This window comes from Syngnathoides biaculeatus, chromosome 10 (genome assembly GCF_019802595.1).
Source record: "Syngnathoides biaculeatus isolate LvHL_M chromosome 10, ASM1980259v1, whole genome shotgun sequence".
Taxonomy (NCBI): domain Eukaryota; kingdom Metazoa; phylum Chordata; class Actinopteri; order Syngnathiformes; family Syngnathidae; genus Syngnathoides; species Syngnathoides biaculeatus.
The window spans coordinates 1,238,939-1,254,702 of record NC_084649.1 but is presented as its reverse complement, the minus strand read 5'-3'; the positions used below and the strand labels follow the sequence as shown (position 1 = coordinate 1,254,702).

The 15,764-nt window shown below is 45.5% G+C and overlaps 2 protein-coding genes across 3 annotated transcripts in view; one reads left to right on the top strand and one right to left on the bottom strand.

Annotated features, from left to right (window-relative positions):
- Positions 1-624: 624 nt before the first annotated feature.
- On the bottom strand, positions 625-3,793 carry LOC133507765 (uncharacterized). The gene is made up of 2 exons (XM_061833175.1): positions 3,490-3,793; positions 625-3,234 (listed from the first exon to the last, which is right to left on the bottom strand). Exon 2 carries the CDS (start codon positions 1,593-1,595, stop codon positions 672-674), a length of 924 nt encoding a protein of 307 aa, XP_061689159.1. The 5' UTR covers positions 1,596-3,234; positions 3,490-3,793; the 3' UTR covers positions 625-671.
- Positions 3,794-6,390: 2,597 nt separating this feature from the next.
- LOC133507577 (integrin alpha-5-like) overlaps positions 6,391-15,764 on the top strand; it is a 92,803-nt gene continuing 83,429 nt past the window's right edge. For both annotated transcript variants that reach the window (XM_061832769.1, XM_061832768.1), the window contains exon 1: positions 6,391-6,810. In XM_061832769.1, coding sequence (XP_061688753.1) covers positions 6,611-6,810 — 200 coding nt within the window. In that variant the 5' untranslated portion in view covers positions 6,391-6,610. The remainder of the gene's footprint in view (positions 6,811-15,764) is intronic.

The window sequence follows — 15,764 nt, the reverse complement described above, 5'->3', positions numbered from 1 at the left end:
ACTCGAATTAAATTAAACTTTTCTTCCAAACCACATAATCAGTCTTGACTCCCAGATTCTGTAGGACAATGCCAGTAATGAGGTTGAACCTAAAATAAACACGGTGACAAACACTGAAATTCTCAACTTTTCACAGAGCCATCACATTAACCTGTTTTTCATTTAGCCGACCCACAGCTTAGATAAACAAAATAGCTATGATTCCAACGTCGTAGGTTGTTTTGGTTTACCGTATTACAAATGGCATATGTAGCTAATTGAAGAGTATAAGAGTTAAATTAACAATGATGTAGGCCATTGCAAAAAACCTCCACCGCACCTGGTTCTCCGTTTCAGTCTTAAACCGGGTTGTTTTCATGGGCTTCATGAGTGATACCGCTAGTTACTGTGAATGCTCATTCTTATTGCAGTTTATAATTGTGCCAGTAGAGGTCAACAAAGATTGATGGTCCTGTAGCGCCGGAGAAAAGGAGTCGGAGGCGGAGTGTCGGACACAGGAACAGAACTTGCTTTATTGTACGACATCAAAACACTACTCGCATAACGGCGGGAACTCTGTTAACCTTTACTCCGGAAGCGCAACAACAAAAACAGTCTGTGCGGAACCCCGCACCCCAACTCGAGGTCCCGCGGGTGAATTATGTAAACACCACACAAGCCCCCCCCAGAATTCACCCATAGTCAAAATCCTTGTGCCGTGGAGGGATGATGACCCGACCCCGGTGGGTGTGCACTGTAGGGGCCGAGGGGGGCGGGGCCTCACTGTCCATTGAGTCACGGGACAAGGGCTCAGGCGGGGTCAAGGGCACCCCGGCAGGCCCAGGGGCACAGGGCAAAGGGGGACGACCCCGGCGCAGGGGGAGGGCCAACCCCAAAGGCTGGGCAATGTCCAGGTGCGGGGGTTTGACCCTGTCCACGTAAACAGTCTCGGGTCTGCCGGCAATGTCCATGAGCAGGCTCTTATCCCCGTGCTCCAGGACCCTGAACGGCCCGTCGTATGGGGGACGGAGAGGTCCACGGTGGGCGTCATGACGAACAAACACAAAATCCGCAGAGCGCAGGTGACGGGGCAGCCGGGCAGCTGGGGTGCCATGTTGCGACGTGGGAACCGGCGCGAACCCTTTTGCGGCCTCCAGCAGGGAGGACCGTTGCCTGGCTGCGGACCAGGGCGCTGTGGCGTCCGGGATGAATTCGCCGGGGACCCGCAGTGGCTGGCCGTAGACGAGTTCGGCGGATGAGGACAACAGGTCCTCCTTGGGGGCGCACCTGAGGCCGAGCATTACCCACGGGAGCTTATCCAACCAGTTGCCGTCCGTCAAGCCGGCACGCAGGGCTGCTTTCATGGAGCGGTGGAACCGCTCGCAAAGACTGTTCGCCTGGGGGTGATAGGCAGTAGTGTGGTGCAGCTTGACCCCCAAACTCTCAGCGACTACGTTCCAGAGTTCAGAGGTAAACTGAGGGCCACGATCTGAGGAAAAGTCGCACGGTGTCCCGAAGCGTGCAACCCACGTGCCGATGAATGCCTGGGCCACGTCTGACGACGTTATCGAGGAGAGGGGAACAGCTTCGGGCCAGCGGGTCGTCCTGTCCACCATGGTCAGCAAGTAGGTGAATCCCTGCGAGGGAGGAAGTGGACCTACCAAGTTGACGTTGACGTGGTCAAACCTCCTCTCGGGGACAGCGAAGGGCTCCAAGGGGGCTTTTGTGTGGCGATGCACCTTAGCCCGCTGACAGGCCACGCACGAGTCGACCCAGGCCTGCACATCTTTCTTGAGACCGCGCCACACGAACTTCTGGGCCACCAGCCTCACGGACGGTTTCCTTCCGGGGTGGGAGAGGTTGTGGACCGCCTCGAAAACAGCTCTTTGCCAGTTTGCAGGGACCAGCGGCCGAGGCTGGTCAGCCGAGAGGTCGCACAGCAACCTCGGTGATTACAGCTGTCTTGGGAACGTCTGAAGGGTGCACGGGAACCTGGTGATACCCGCACACCAGGTCGACCTTGGAGAACAAGATTTTGCCTGCCAGGTGGGCTGAGAAGTCCTGAATGTGTGGAACAGGGTAGCGGCGGTAGTCACCACACGGTCGCCACCCGCCACTCAGTTTAGGGACGTTGTGTAGTGGCGAGGCCCACGGGCTATCCGAGCGGCGGACACTGCCCAGACGTTCCATGTTGGCAAACTCGGACTTAGCGACTGCACAAACGTGTCTCTGTTCGGCGGTGAGCTAAGCTAAACCGGACTAGCAGTCCTAAAAGCCTTCGACGTGCACCGAGACACCAAGACTGAAGGAAGGATGTTTGAGGACACTAAAGTAGTGATTGTCGTACTCGGTCGGGACTTACGTAGGTTCGGCACTAATTCAAGAATAATTATTGAGGGGAGCGCGTGACGTTACACAAAGCAAACGAGAGAAACAACTCGTAAATCAAGCCTCGCCTTCTTTTCCTTTATACGGTGGTTCACAAACGGCTATACAGATACATATCCAGATTCTGCACACAAGTGTGATATGTAACACGAAAATAGGAAACTGTCAATGACGAATTCGTCTTTGGGTTATAATATATTATATTATGTGGCTTCTCGGTCTTCCTCTGACTCTGGAAAGATCTTGCGCTATCAATGGTTTCTCCGTCGATATGCATGTAAATACCATTAAAATACCGCTCGCTGAATACTTGAAGCCCTGCTGTCTGCTTTTCAACGATATTTCACTTTTAGCTAAGAATGCAAGTGAGAAATCAGCCGGTAAATCGGAGAGTTTCGCTCTATTCTTTTCTTGCTGCACCGCCATTTTTGCGAATTGTTTGTCTGACGTAGGCGCACGTGGCGTGACGTCACTTCAGGAGGCGTCGTTAAGTGCCCTGTACGGAGGGGTCATTTAGTCGGCACACACCTGCACCCTGTTTCGGCTGATTACACCCAGTACTTATAGGACACGGGGGACAACTAGTCCTCTGCTAGATCGTTGATTCTCATACCTCGTTCCTGCACTTCCGTATACCTGACCTACCGTGTACCGACCCTCGCCTGTTCCCTGACCATCCCAGTAAGCCTGCCTCTTCTGATACTGCTGCTTTTCCTGACTAACTCGCTGATCATTGACCACGGACCGAATAAAGGCTTTCTGTACTATACCTGCTTGCCTCTGGAGTCGTCCATTTGGGTCCGCCCTCGAGCCCCGGTCGTGACAATGTCTGCATTGAGAGGTTACAAGACGTTTTGACTTGGAACGCTGTGAAAATGTTAAAAAAAAAAAAAAATGGTTGCAGCAGACATCAGTACTTGTTTTCTCCCTCTCCATGTGTTACTTCAAAGTGAAATCCAGTGCTTTGCATGAACAATGTATCCAATAGGTCATGCATTATGTACTCTATTTTGACAATGTGATGTTAAATCCTCTCTCATTTAATAGTGTTTTGAGAAGATTTTTAATCAACAATTACGGATTTTCAGGGGGGCTGCCGTTTTCGTGAGTCACATGACTTACGTGCGCAGATGTGACATGTAAGGTGCCGCACCAAAGGCTCGATTACAGTGTGCCCAGCGCAGATTTCTTGGCTTTATCCTCATCTGATGAAGAAATGGCAGTATCGGTTTATCGGGAAGATGGAGGAATATTTCCATACAGATTTCAACCTGTGGCTGTAAATAATGCTGAATATTCGAATGGTTCTTCGGGTTGAATGACGCCGAGTCTGAGGAGCAAGCTCTGGCCGTGAAAATGCTTCCGCCGGATGAGCAAGCCAAGCTTTAGCGATAAATCCGAGAAATCAGCAGTCAGCTTAGATAGGCTCCAGCTCACTCATGACTCTAAAAGAGATAGAAATTTATATGAATGTTGAGCAGTCTTAAAGATAATATGCAGTAGTGTGTATACTACACTGAAAGTCTTTTTTAAAATAATTCCGTGTCATTGTCCCAGCCGCTTGTCCCCACAAGACTGCCAGAGCCTAGCAGAGCTAACATTGGGCAAAAATTAGACTGCACCCTGAACTAGTGGTCAGTCAGTCGGAGGGTACATATCAACACCATCACTGAGCAGGAATTGATCACACGCTGCTCACACCAAAGTCAGGCGTGTGTACCACTACACCATCAGTGAACACAAAAGTTAGCTCACTGTCTTTTAAGAATGTGCTATATATTTACATCTTTAGCAAAGTAACAGAACCAGTAACAACTAACTTTAGATGTACACATTTATGAGGGAATGTAACGATCATAAAGTCAGAAATATTTTCTTTAAGGTTCTCCTGCCTTGCAGCTAATAGATGATGCACAGCTCTTCAGTTCTACAGGCGTCCATAACCAGATCCACCAATCCCAGCCCATCAGTCTACAAGATTGCAGCTTCAGCCTCACCAAGATGAGACAAACCTGCTGATAGATGGATGGATGCCTCAGGGGTTTCCAGGCTTAGTCACCATGCTTTCTGCCAGTACATGTGAAGTATGTTGTTGTTTTTCTCTTACAATTCTTTACCCTCAATCTGTTCCAAGTTGAACAAAAACAAGTGATTGGGCTTTCATAAGAAGCTGAACAAAAAAACTAGTAATCAGACTCAGCTGTGTATGAATGACTCATTTTATGTCATGATTTTCCAAAGAGCCAAGTGGGGATGAAAAAAAATAAATAGAGCATCCAATTAATGTCAACAGAACTCAAGCTTTGCATGATGCTCTTGCTGCAATAATTCTTGACCCTCGGGAGGATAAGCGGCAAAGAAGATGGATGGATGTTATGTGAAATGATTTATTATTATAAGTGTGTGTGTGTTACCAACAAATTGTTTGATGGAAAACTGTTGCCAAAACTGTTAGCATTACATTTTGGCGTTCCATTGATGTTCGCCGTGGGTTTACTTTACATTTTGTTCTGCCTTTATTGATGCAAAAATGAAATTTTTGATGACAAAACATTTAGCTATTTGTCACCCACGATGACGATACTATATTTGATGGATAAAGTTTATCCAACAGCAATAAATGTCGTGTCTGAGATATATAAAAATATCCAATAGGGCAATAGTACTGTATTCACAAATGATTTTTGTTTACAAATTTTCTCAGAGTCACAGGGAGCTGGAGCCTTTCACAGTTGATGTTTGGCTAGAAGTGGGGTACTGGTAGCGGTGAACTGTTCGTAAATCAATCACATGGTACATAGGGTACAACCAACCATAAGTCACGTATGGACAATTCATTTGTTTTGGAATGTGGGAGGAAACCCAAAGAAAAACACAGACAAACATAGCAGAACATGCAAATAATATTCAGATTTGAATCCATTTTTTTTTTTTGGTACCACTTGTTCTTACTAGGATCACATGTAACACAGAGCCCATTACGAAAGACAGGGTGCACCAAGAACTGGTTGCCAGCCTATTCAAGGGCACCAAAAGCGGAAAAAACCCCTACAGGATCACATTTTAGCCCATAAAGAATTTGGAATTACCTTGTAAGGAATTTTGGGAATACAGAGAAAACATGCAACCTCTGCTGTTTGCCAGATAATGCGTGTTTGACATCAATCATTCACACTCACACCTATGAACAATTTAGAGTGAATATCAATAGATGGGCGGCACAGTTCTGAGTTCAAATCCCAGCCTCGCTTGTGTGAAGTTTCCATGTTTTCCCCGTGCCTGCGTGGGTTTTCTCCAGGCACTCCAGTTTCCTCCCACATTCCAAAAACATGCATTCAGTGGAGACTTTAAATTGCCCCTGGGTGTGATTGTGAGTACGGCTGGTGACTGTCTCCATGTGCCTTGCAATTGGCTGGCAACCGTTCAGGGTGTCACCCGCCTCCTGCCCGTTGGCAGCTGGGATAGGACTTCCTTCGTGAGGATAAGCGGCTCCGAAAATGCATGGATTGATTTCAATAAATGTTGAAAAATATCAGTTTGGTTGTTTCATGTGATGGAAATGTATTTTTTTTTTTTTACTGTAATTACTTAAATCTTTTTTTTCCCCCACATACACACTTTTTTTTCAGTGTACACCCTGGACCTGTCGCCAGTTAATTGCGGTGCACATATCGAGAGAAGAACAAGTCGCATTCACATTCACACCTATGACAAGCCTGTGATTCATCTGTGGATGTTTGACAGGGTTAAGGTTTGAGCTTTCAAGATCCTCCACAACAAAGTCCCCCAAGCATGCCTTTATGCGCAGAACAGGGACACCAAAGTCCCTTCCCCAAAATGTTCCTATAAAGTTGGAGGCATAGACCTGTTGAAAAAAAAATCTTGGTATGTTGAAGAATTGAGCAGGAATTAAAATGTAGCTAAACTTCAAGGTGTCTAATTCGTTTTCTATGTGTAATGCTGGCTACGGCGGTTTTATGAGGATACAGTCTGCCACAGCCTGGTGTCATTAGAAAGCTCCACCCCAAATGAGGTCGCATGGAGCCCTTCCCTCCTCTACTTTCCTGTTCTCCACATTTCACGATTCACTCTGTTACTCATTGCTGATTCCAACTGAGCAGCAGCAAACCACGGACGACAAACATTGATGGTCAGACTCAAACTATCCTGCGCAGAGACCAGGACGGATGATGTGTTCTGCGCAACAGCTATTCAATGAAAGACGAGACGCACAAAAGGAGAGATGGGCACCATTTCTGGACCTCCTTTTATGCTGTCAACGGGAAAACGTCCATTCGCCGTACTTGTAGTACCTGTCATGGTTCTGGTTCTGAGCGAATTTTGCGACTCTTTTAATCTCGACACGGAGAAACGCGTCGTTTTCACCGGACCACTGGGGAGTTATTTTGGGTATTCTGTGGAGTTCTTCGGCAACTCTTCCAGGTCAGTCTCAATATTTCATAACTTGGAGAAGGCAAAATGTTTCAAACGATTTGAAAATAACTAACTCCGTTTATTGTATTGTTTTCATTCACTAAGGAAGGCAAATTTAAATGTAGTAGTTGGATCATACATTAAACTGAGAGGAAACGTATGTCCCTTGTGTGCGTGCGCGCGCGCTCGTGTGCAAATCCAGATTTCTGTCCAAAAGTGATTGGAAACAGACATTGCACGGCTGTCTGTGAGTAATATTGTCGTACAAAGAGCGGAGGCTTGAACTGCAAAGAAGCAAGTCATAAGTTCTTACAATATATTTCACAATTTCGTGACTTTTAGGGGAAGATTTGCTTTTCAAAATCATCTTAATGAGACTGGCAAAGTTTCTACAAGCATGTACACAAGACATGCAAACATTTTACTACATCATCAACATAAAGAAACAATTATTTAGGAGTCACCTTGTCTTTGTCACGGCAGATATTTTGCCACAAATGTAACACACATGAATGAATGTGTGATGAACAACTTGAAAGTTGATTTTGGAGAATAAGTGTCATGTAAAGGCAGTTTAGTGAGTGTATATATTGGCTCAGTTGTGGATTACGTCTAGATGCTGGTATGAAACTTCTTTTATCTGAGCAAGCTCACTTTACTATTTAATTTAGATCGTGTGTGTCTGGACTACGGGGCACAGTCAACATTAACAAATTTTGCAAATAGACAAAAGGAACTTAAAAGAACCAAATTAATACAGGTACTTGTAAAAGGTGGACAAAGGCAGTAGCACGATGGATAATTGGTTCTCACCTCTGCCTCACAGTTCTGAGGACTGGGGTTCAAATTCGGCCTTACCTGTGTGGAGTTTCCATGTTCTCCCCGTGCCTCCATGGGTTTTCTCCAGTACTCCAGTTTTCTCCCATATTCCAAAAACATGTATGGATGGTAGATTGAATGAAGACTAAATTGACCACAGATGTGACTGTAAGTGTGTATGGTAGTGAGTTTATATGTATCGTGTGATTGACTGGTGGCTAGTTCAGCGTATATTCAGAGTCAGCTGGGCTAGGCTCCGGCAGACTCTCTACCCAAGTGCGGCTTGGCGGTATGGAAAATGGATCAATAGATGTCTGGATAAAGCTTGGCTCTGTGAGTTTGAAACAAAAAGGAACAATAACACACACATTTATATGATTATTGTCATGAACGGGGCTCGAGGGTGGACCCAAATGCACGACTCCAGAGACAAGCAGACAGTAATTAATCGGAGTGGAACCCCATGCAAGATATGTCCTTATGGGGTCTCAATGATCCTTAGAAAGGTGAGGAATAAGCTCAGAACTACATGAGAGGACTTGATCAATGACCTGAAAAGAGCTGGGACCACCGTTTCCAAGGTGACTGTTGGTAATACACTAAGATGTAATGGTTTGAAATCATGTATGGCACGGAAGGTTACCCTGCTTAAACCAGCACATGTCAAGGCCCGTCCTAAGTTTGCCAATGACCATTTGGATGATACACAGGAGTCATGGGAGAACATTTTGTGGTCAGATGAGACCAAAATGTTTTTGGTCATAATCCCCTTAACCGTGTTTGGAGGAAGACGAATAATGAGCTCCATCTAAAGAAAATCATCCCTTCTGTGAAGCATGGGGGTAGTCGCATCATGCTTTGTGGGTGTTTTTCTACACATGGGACAGGATGACTGCACTGTATTAAGAAGAGGATGACCGCGGCCATGTATTGTGAGATTTTGGGGAACAAACTCTTTTCCTAAGTCAGAGCATTGAAGATGGGTCATGGCTGGGTCTTTCGACATGATAATGACCTGAAGCACACACCCAGGAAAACCAAGGAGTGGGTCTGTAAGAAGCCTATGAAGGTTGTGGCGTGGCCTCGTCAGTCTCCAGACCTAAACCCGATAGAACATCTTTGGAGGGAGCTGAAACTCCGTGTTTCTCAGCGACAGCCCAGAAACCTGTCTGATCTAGAGAAATCTGTGTGGAGGAGTGGGCCAAAATCTCTCCTGCAGTGTGTGCAAACCTGGTGAACAACTAGAGGAAACGTTTGACCTCTGTGTGTGTTTCTTTCGGCTTGTCCCTTTCGGGGTCGCCACAGTATCATCTCAGATGATAGCATATATATGTTTGGCACAATTTTTACGCCGGATGGCCTTCCTGACGCAACCCTTCTCAGGGAGTGGAGGGTTGATACGAAGATACGAACCCACAACCCCTGGTTTACTAAACCAGTGCTCTAACCACTGAGCTACGGGGCCTCCGTTTGACCTCTGTAATTGCAAACAAAGGCTACTATACCAAATATTAACATTAGTTTTCTCAGGTGTTCAAATACTTATTTGCAGCTGTATCAGACAAATAAATCGTTAAAAAAAATCATATATTGTGATTTCTGGATTTCTTTTTTTAGATTATCTCTCTCACAGTGGACATGCACCTACGATGAAAATTTCAAACCTCTCCATGATTTCTAAGTGGGAGAACTTGCAATATAGCAGGGTGTTCAAATACTCATTTTCTTCACTGTATGTTACCTGGTGGCTCTTTATACTGTACATAGTTGACGAGAGGAATCTCAAGATTTTATTCACTTTGACCCAATTCATTAAAAAAAGTAATCACAGCAGTGTTATGAGGGAAGTGTACTTTCAAAGTCATGCTGGATGTTTACAGTTATACTTGCTGTGCTTCTACCCATTATCTTTGTATACAGCATATATTTGAGGGTTCGGAGCTAGAATTTATCTTTCAGGGTTTGTAGCAAGAATGTGAAGTTGGTCTGATTGTTTTTATATATTTTTTTTTCTGTGAACTCTGACAGTTTACCTCTCGATGTAGAAATTGGAAGGGTTGAGTGTTGACTAATTTCTTAACAATGGAGAATTAGAAGCATTTGGGCTGTTGATGACATGGAATGTTTCAGCTCGTGACAGACCAGTGTAAAACAATTCATTCTTGCTGTGTGGTAAGTAAACAAGACAACAGGAAAAGGATGCTTTCCATAGGGAGAATGTTTTCATTCTGCTACACTGGTTAAGAGGTTTCTGCTGCAGTCATGGATTCTGACAATCGCTAAAATCATTAGTGTTTTTTGTGTTGAACACTATACCATCTATGTATACATACCCAACTTAGGTTTTATATGTATCTTTGTGTTATTGCTTTGACCAAACCCTAGTGAGGTTAAGCGGCTCGGATAATGAATGGATGGATGGAAGATATCATATTGAAGTAAAAAGTCGTAATAAGGGAGACAAGACTAAATAAACACACAAATAATAATTGTGGGGTTAAACACTGTTCTGTTGAAGAAATGTTAATGACCCCGGCCACCCCCCCCCAAAAAAAAAATGAGTTTAATGAGGTTTCAAAATATGACCTAATTACCCAGTACTCTACAGGACTTTTTGAAAGCACAAAATGATACAACCTTTTAAAAATATTATTTCCAGTGACATACTTTTTAAGACATACACAGTGGAACCTCGATTAAATGGACTAATAGAGACGAGGGGAGTCATCTGTTACTCTGATTGTCCATTGTATTGAAGCACTGTTTTGTGGCAATATGCACCCCTATTATTATACAGGACTAAATTATTGTTTGTACTTTTTTCATAGCCTAAATCAACCAGTGCAGTACCAAAGTATTGAAAATAACCATCAACCAGAATGGTTAAAATGTGTCAACAGTACAGTATTTATACTCTGCTTACTTGAGACAAAAAAATACAACAGTACAAGTGCCTAGTTAAATCTCTATCAATAAAACAATATGATGCACAATAACATTTTTATTGCAGTATGTTATTAGCATTCCTCACTTGGAGAATCTTCTGCTGGAGGAGGTGGTGGTGTACATAGCTGAGTTTTTTTTAATATTTGAGATAAGGAGCTATTTGCCATTGGCTGGCAACCGGTTCAGCGTGTACCCCGCCTTCTGCCTGTTGACAGCTGGGATAGTGGGATAGGCTCCAGCGCTCCCGTGACCCTTGTGAGGATAAGCATCAAAGAAAATGGATGGATGAGTTGTTTTTTTGTGTGTGTATGTGGGTACCAAAATGTTTAAAATATGTCATCAATAGAGTACATATTTCTCCTTCTTTTCCTTTCTGCTTGTCCCGTCAGGGGTCGCCACAGCGTGTCATCTTTTTCCATTTAAGCTTATCTCGTGGATCCTCCTCTCTCACATCCACTGTCCTCATGTCCTCCCTCACAACATCCATCAACCTTTTCTTTGGTCTTCCTCTGGCTCTTTTGCCTGGCAGCTCCATCCTCAGCACCCTTCTACCAAAATACTCACTCTCTCGCCTCTGAACATGTCCAAACCATCAACCACCAAGTCTGCTCTCTCTAACCTTCTCTCCAAAACATCTAACTTTGGCTGTCCCTCAAATGAACTCATTTCTAATCCTATCCAACCTGCTCACTCCGAGCGAGAACCTCAACATCTTCATTTCTGCAGTACAAGTGTCTAGTTAAATCTTTATCTATTAAAACCTTGTGGGGAACATTCACATTTTTATTGCAGTACGTATGTAATATTCTAATGGCACGGCGATCCAGCTGGAAGGTGTTGGCCTCACAGTTTTGAGGACCTGGGTTCAATCCCAGCCCTCCATGTGTGGATTTTTCATGTTCTCCCCGTGCTTCCGTGGGTTTTCTCCGGACACTCCGGTTTCCCCCCACATCACAAAAAACATGCATTAATTGGACACTCTAAATTGCCCACAGGTGTGATTGTGAGTGCGGCTGTTTGTCTCTATGAGATTGCGATTGGCTGGCAACAAGGTCAGGGTGTACCCTGCCTCCTGCCCATTGACAGCTGTGATAGGCTCCAGCACTCCCGTGACCCATGTGAGGATAAGCGGCGAAGAAAATGGATGGATTGATGTAATATTCCTCACTCGGAGAATCTTCTATGAGAGGTGCTGATGGAGTAACTGAGGTTTTTATCTTTGAGAAAAACAAGATGTTGTCTGTCAGGTTTAAAAGCTTGACTCTATTAAAAGAAGGAGAACAGACAAGGCTTCAAGTTTTACTTGCTGCAAGGGGTGTGACAGGACTTCCCTTCTTCCAACCAACTCCAACTTGTGTCTCCTTGCAGCTTCTTTTTATTCAGTGAATCACATAATGAGTGTGTGTGTGAGTGTGTCACAACCATTGAAGGCTTGCGACACATAAACTAAGACGTGTCAGACCGTTTGATTGTTTACATTTGTTAGATTTATTACATCAAGTTAGATTGATTACATCAACACAATGAGTTCAAAGGTACAAGCTTGGTGGTGATGTGTAACCAACTACAGTTTGAACAAAATGAGAACATATGGATGATTATTTTAACATTTCCCTACTGTTTATCATTTTGGAAATACTAGTGGGGACATCAGAATGCTGTTGCATTTTCAGAAAGTTCATCATTTACACTCGAGCGTATAAAGCATCAAAAGTTTCCTTTTGGCTGGAGCTGCATATTATCAGGGTCTACTTGTTGTAGAAGGGCATAGTTCACAAAAACATTTGACCTTGCTCGAACCATCAAAGATTTCAAACGTGCGATTATACACATCATGAAAAGGCAGAACAAACCCAAAACAGTAATTACAGATAAGGAAATTCATCATAACAAAATACCAAGGTCCGGAGGTGAACCAGGACCAATAGTAATAAATAATAATAATCACCATCATCATCATCATAAATAAACAGTTGGTGAACATCGTTGCTCATTTCTGAACCCATCATGTGCGGGTACACAGCAGCCCAACCAAGTCTAGTGTAGATATTCTTGGTACTGGAGTCGCGAAACATGTAAGGAGAAAGGCAATGGTTGATGTCGAGATAAAAACACAGCCTCCACTGAGAGTGGAAGCCGTGAGATGTAACCCTCGCTGGTGATTGGGACAGTCATGTAGACTTTTGCACCCCATGGCATATAAGGGCAAACACAGAAGAGATTCTTCAGCCCTGCTGGTGACAGTGCAGAGTCATTGTCCATTTAAAGTCAGGCCATTGTCCTGCACTCCATTGCTCGTATTTTTCCAATCAATAGTCTTTACATCTTCATCACCATGCAAGTCAGGTTGCACACCCTCTCCAGGTCTTGGCTGAGTTGCTTGAATAGCTGCAGTCATCTCAGCAACACCTCGTGTTCACATCTGGCCAGAGGTCCTCCTCGTCCTTCTTAGGCATCAGCAGCAGTTGGTTGAAGTTAGCTTTGTGCTTCAGCTTATAGTATTGGTACAGGAAGTCAACTGTCTTGGGTGTCATCTTGAGGTGACGGCCCACTTCCTCAGTGTCCACAAACTCGTAGAAGACCTCCTCCATCTCTTGCAATTTCATCTTCCGGACATTGACACGCTTTTCCTGCGGGTCACATTTACAAACAAGACACAAGGACGACGAGGCGAAAGGGATGAAGCCGAGGGCAGCCATGTCCTCTTTATCGTCCCTTCCAACCTTTCCTCTCAATTTGCCCGTCTTGCTCCCGACGCGTTCCTCATTTTCAACTTCAGTGGTGCAGTCCCGCTCCACAGAGTCACTGCCTTTAAGGCCCGAGTGCTTGGGCCAGTAGTACTTGACCTTGACTTTGTCGTTCTGAGTGATGATGGTCTCTCCAGGGCGGAGTGGAGGCTGTTGCTGGGAGTGTGCGACACGTTGGTGACGTCCTCCATCTTCTCCAGGTTCCCATTGCTCATCTTTGGAATCCACAAGGCACAGCTGACATGGACCCACTTGGTTCCACTGCGGGTGGGCTTCATAGCATCGCCCGTTTTCGAGCACAACTGGCACTTTGGCAGGATGGTGGACGCAGATATTGCACTTGTTGCCGAACACCATCTCGTTGTCGTCCTCTCCGTTGGGGAACTGGCACGTCGCACACCACATTCTCGTAGTACTCGATACCAAGGCCCTACTGTGTCTCTGTATTGTGTGTCACGTTGTTATGACAACGGTGCTCAGCCCTCTATGGCGAATTCATCCAGTGGAAGAAGGGAAACCTTGCAAACTCCTCGTCGATGACCTGCAGCCAGGTGACATCTTCCTCGTTGAGGTCGTAGTGACACACGCCCTCCGCCAAAGTCCTGATGTCCACATAACTGAGGACCAGGGTGGCAGATGTGCGGATCAGCTTCTTGGGCCTGATGAACATGACATCCTTGCTTTTGTCAGTTAGCACCCGGGCCACGGGCTCCGGGATGGACTGCGGGCTAATGGGCACGTGGATACCCTTTTTCTCGCTTCTGCTTCTATGGATCGGCCAGGACGTAGTAATCCTCTCCTGGCCTGGCATGAAGTCTGGGACCATTAGGTGGAATTGCTGGCATTGTCGGACTCGTCGCTGCTGCACACTTCTTTTCATGGCAGGGCATCTGAGTAGTTCCAGCTTCACCACACTTGTTGATCTGTCATTGGTTGTGCACGGAGGGACACCATATTCACATAAGAGTACCAGGCGTTGGCGTCCATTGGAGAGGTGGGATTGTCCTTGCTCCATGATGATTCATGTCTATAGATCCAGTGATAAACACGTACAGTCCCAGACTGGCCAGTGCGGAGGAGCCATGGGCCGAACAGCACGAAGGCCAACAGTCCCAATAGTGGCCCTCCTTTACCTAACATGCTCAAGCGCGGATCAGCCGAATTCTTCACCGGTTTGAGACCAGGGCAGCCTATTCCTACCCCACCCTTTGTAGCCGGACTTCCACCGCTACTCGTCGTTGAATGAAAAGGGAGCCACAGGCTTGCAGTGGTGACAAGTGTGTCCATGTGGGACGTTCTGCTATCTTTATCACCGTGGGAGTGGACCATCCCAGCGAGGTGAGGACCAACACTTCCTCTTGATGATTTTTCTCAGGACCCAATCACCAATGGACACCAACAGTACCAGTGAAGAAGGCACAGTAGGCGGCAGATCATTTGCTTCTTTTACAGTTTTATTTAGCAGCATGTCTTTCACCCAATCACTTAAAGTATTTTCTTCTGACTGCTGCACTGGCCGCTCTACCATGGGCAGTCTAATCTAATCTAATCTAATCTAATCTAATCTAATCTAATCTAGATACTATTTCAAATGGGAACAATCCTTCATCTGTTGGGGTTATTTTCATATACAGTTTTACTAAATGTAGTTTTCCTTAATCAAGACTTCACTGTCCCATTACTTCGTTCCACTAATTCTGCACAATGATTTTATTATATTTTTTTAATTTATTTCTAGATTTGCAGATACTTGACCATTTTTTTTTCATTAACAAAATGTGGCACATTGTTGCCATACAATATTTTGGGATGCCATGAGAAGGAATAATATATTTACACAAGAACTTTGCCACATTAATAGCATCAGCACTTGTACATGGAAAAATCTCCACCCATTTAGATAAGGGGCAGATCAATACTAAACTACATTTGTAATGCTTGTCACGTCCCATCGGAACGAGAGGTAGGACCCAAATGCAGGAACTTGGAAGACGCAAGGTAGTTCAAGAAGAGACATGTTTATTGTACGCAGAGGTCGGGGATCGAGCAGGCAGTCCGGTGCACACAGGTTCAAACGGGGATACGAGAATGCTGGAATGGGGCATGAAGCTCAACGAACTGGCGGAGGACCAGTCGTCACCGGGTCCTATATATACGGGGGATGATCAGGCCGCATGAGGCACAGGTGTGTGCCTCCCAATCAGCACAGCGGCACAGCTCGTGCTGAAGTGGCAGGATCATGACAGTACCCCCCCCCCCTCAAAGGCACGGCTCCCAGACGTGCCTAAACGAAAAAAAACAGACACTAATTAACACAGGCAGGGGTGGGCGGAAGGGGGTCCGGAGGAGGGCACGCCCCCCCCGAACCCCAGACTGGTGGCCATCCAGGCCACCAAACACGAGGCGTCCGGGCGGACAGGTCAGGAGGACGACCCGGACGCCAAGCACCAG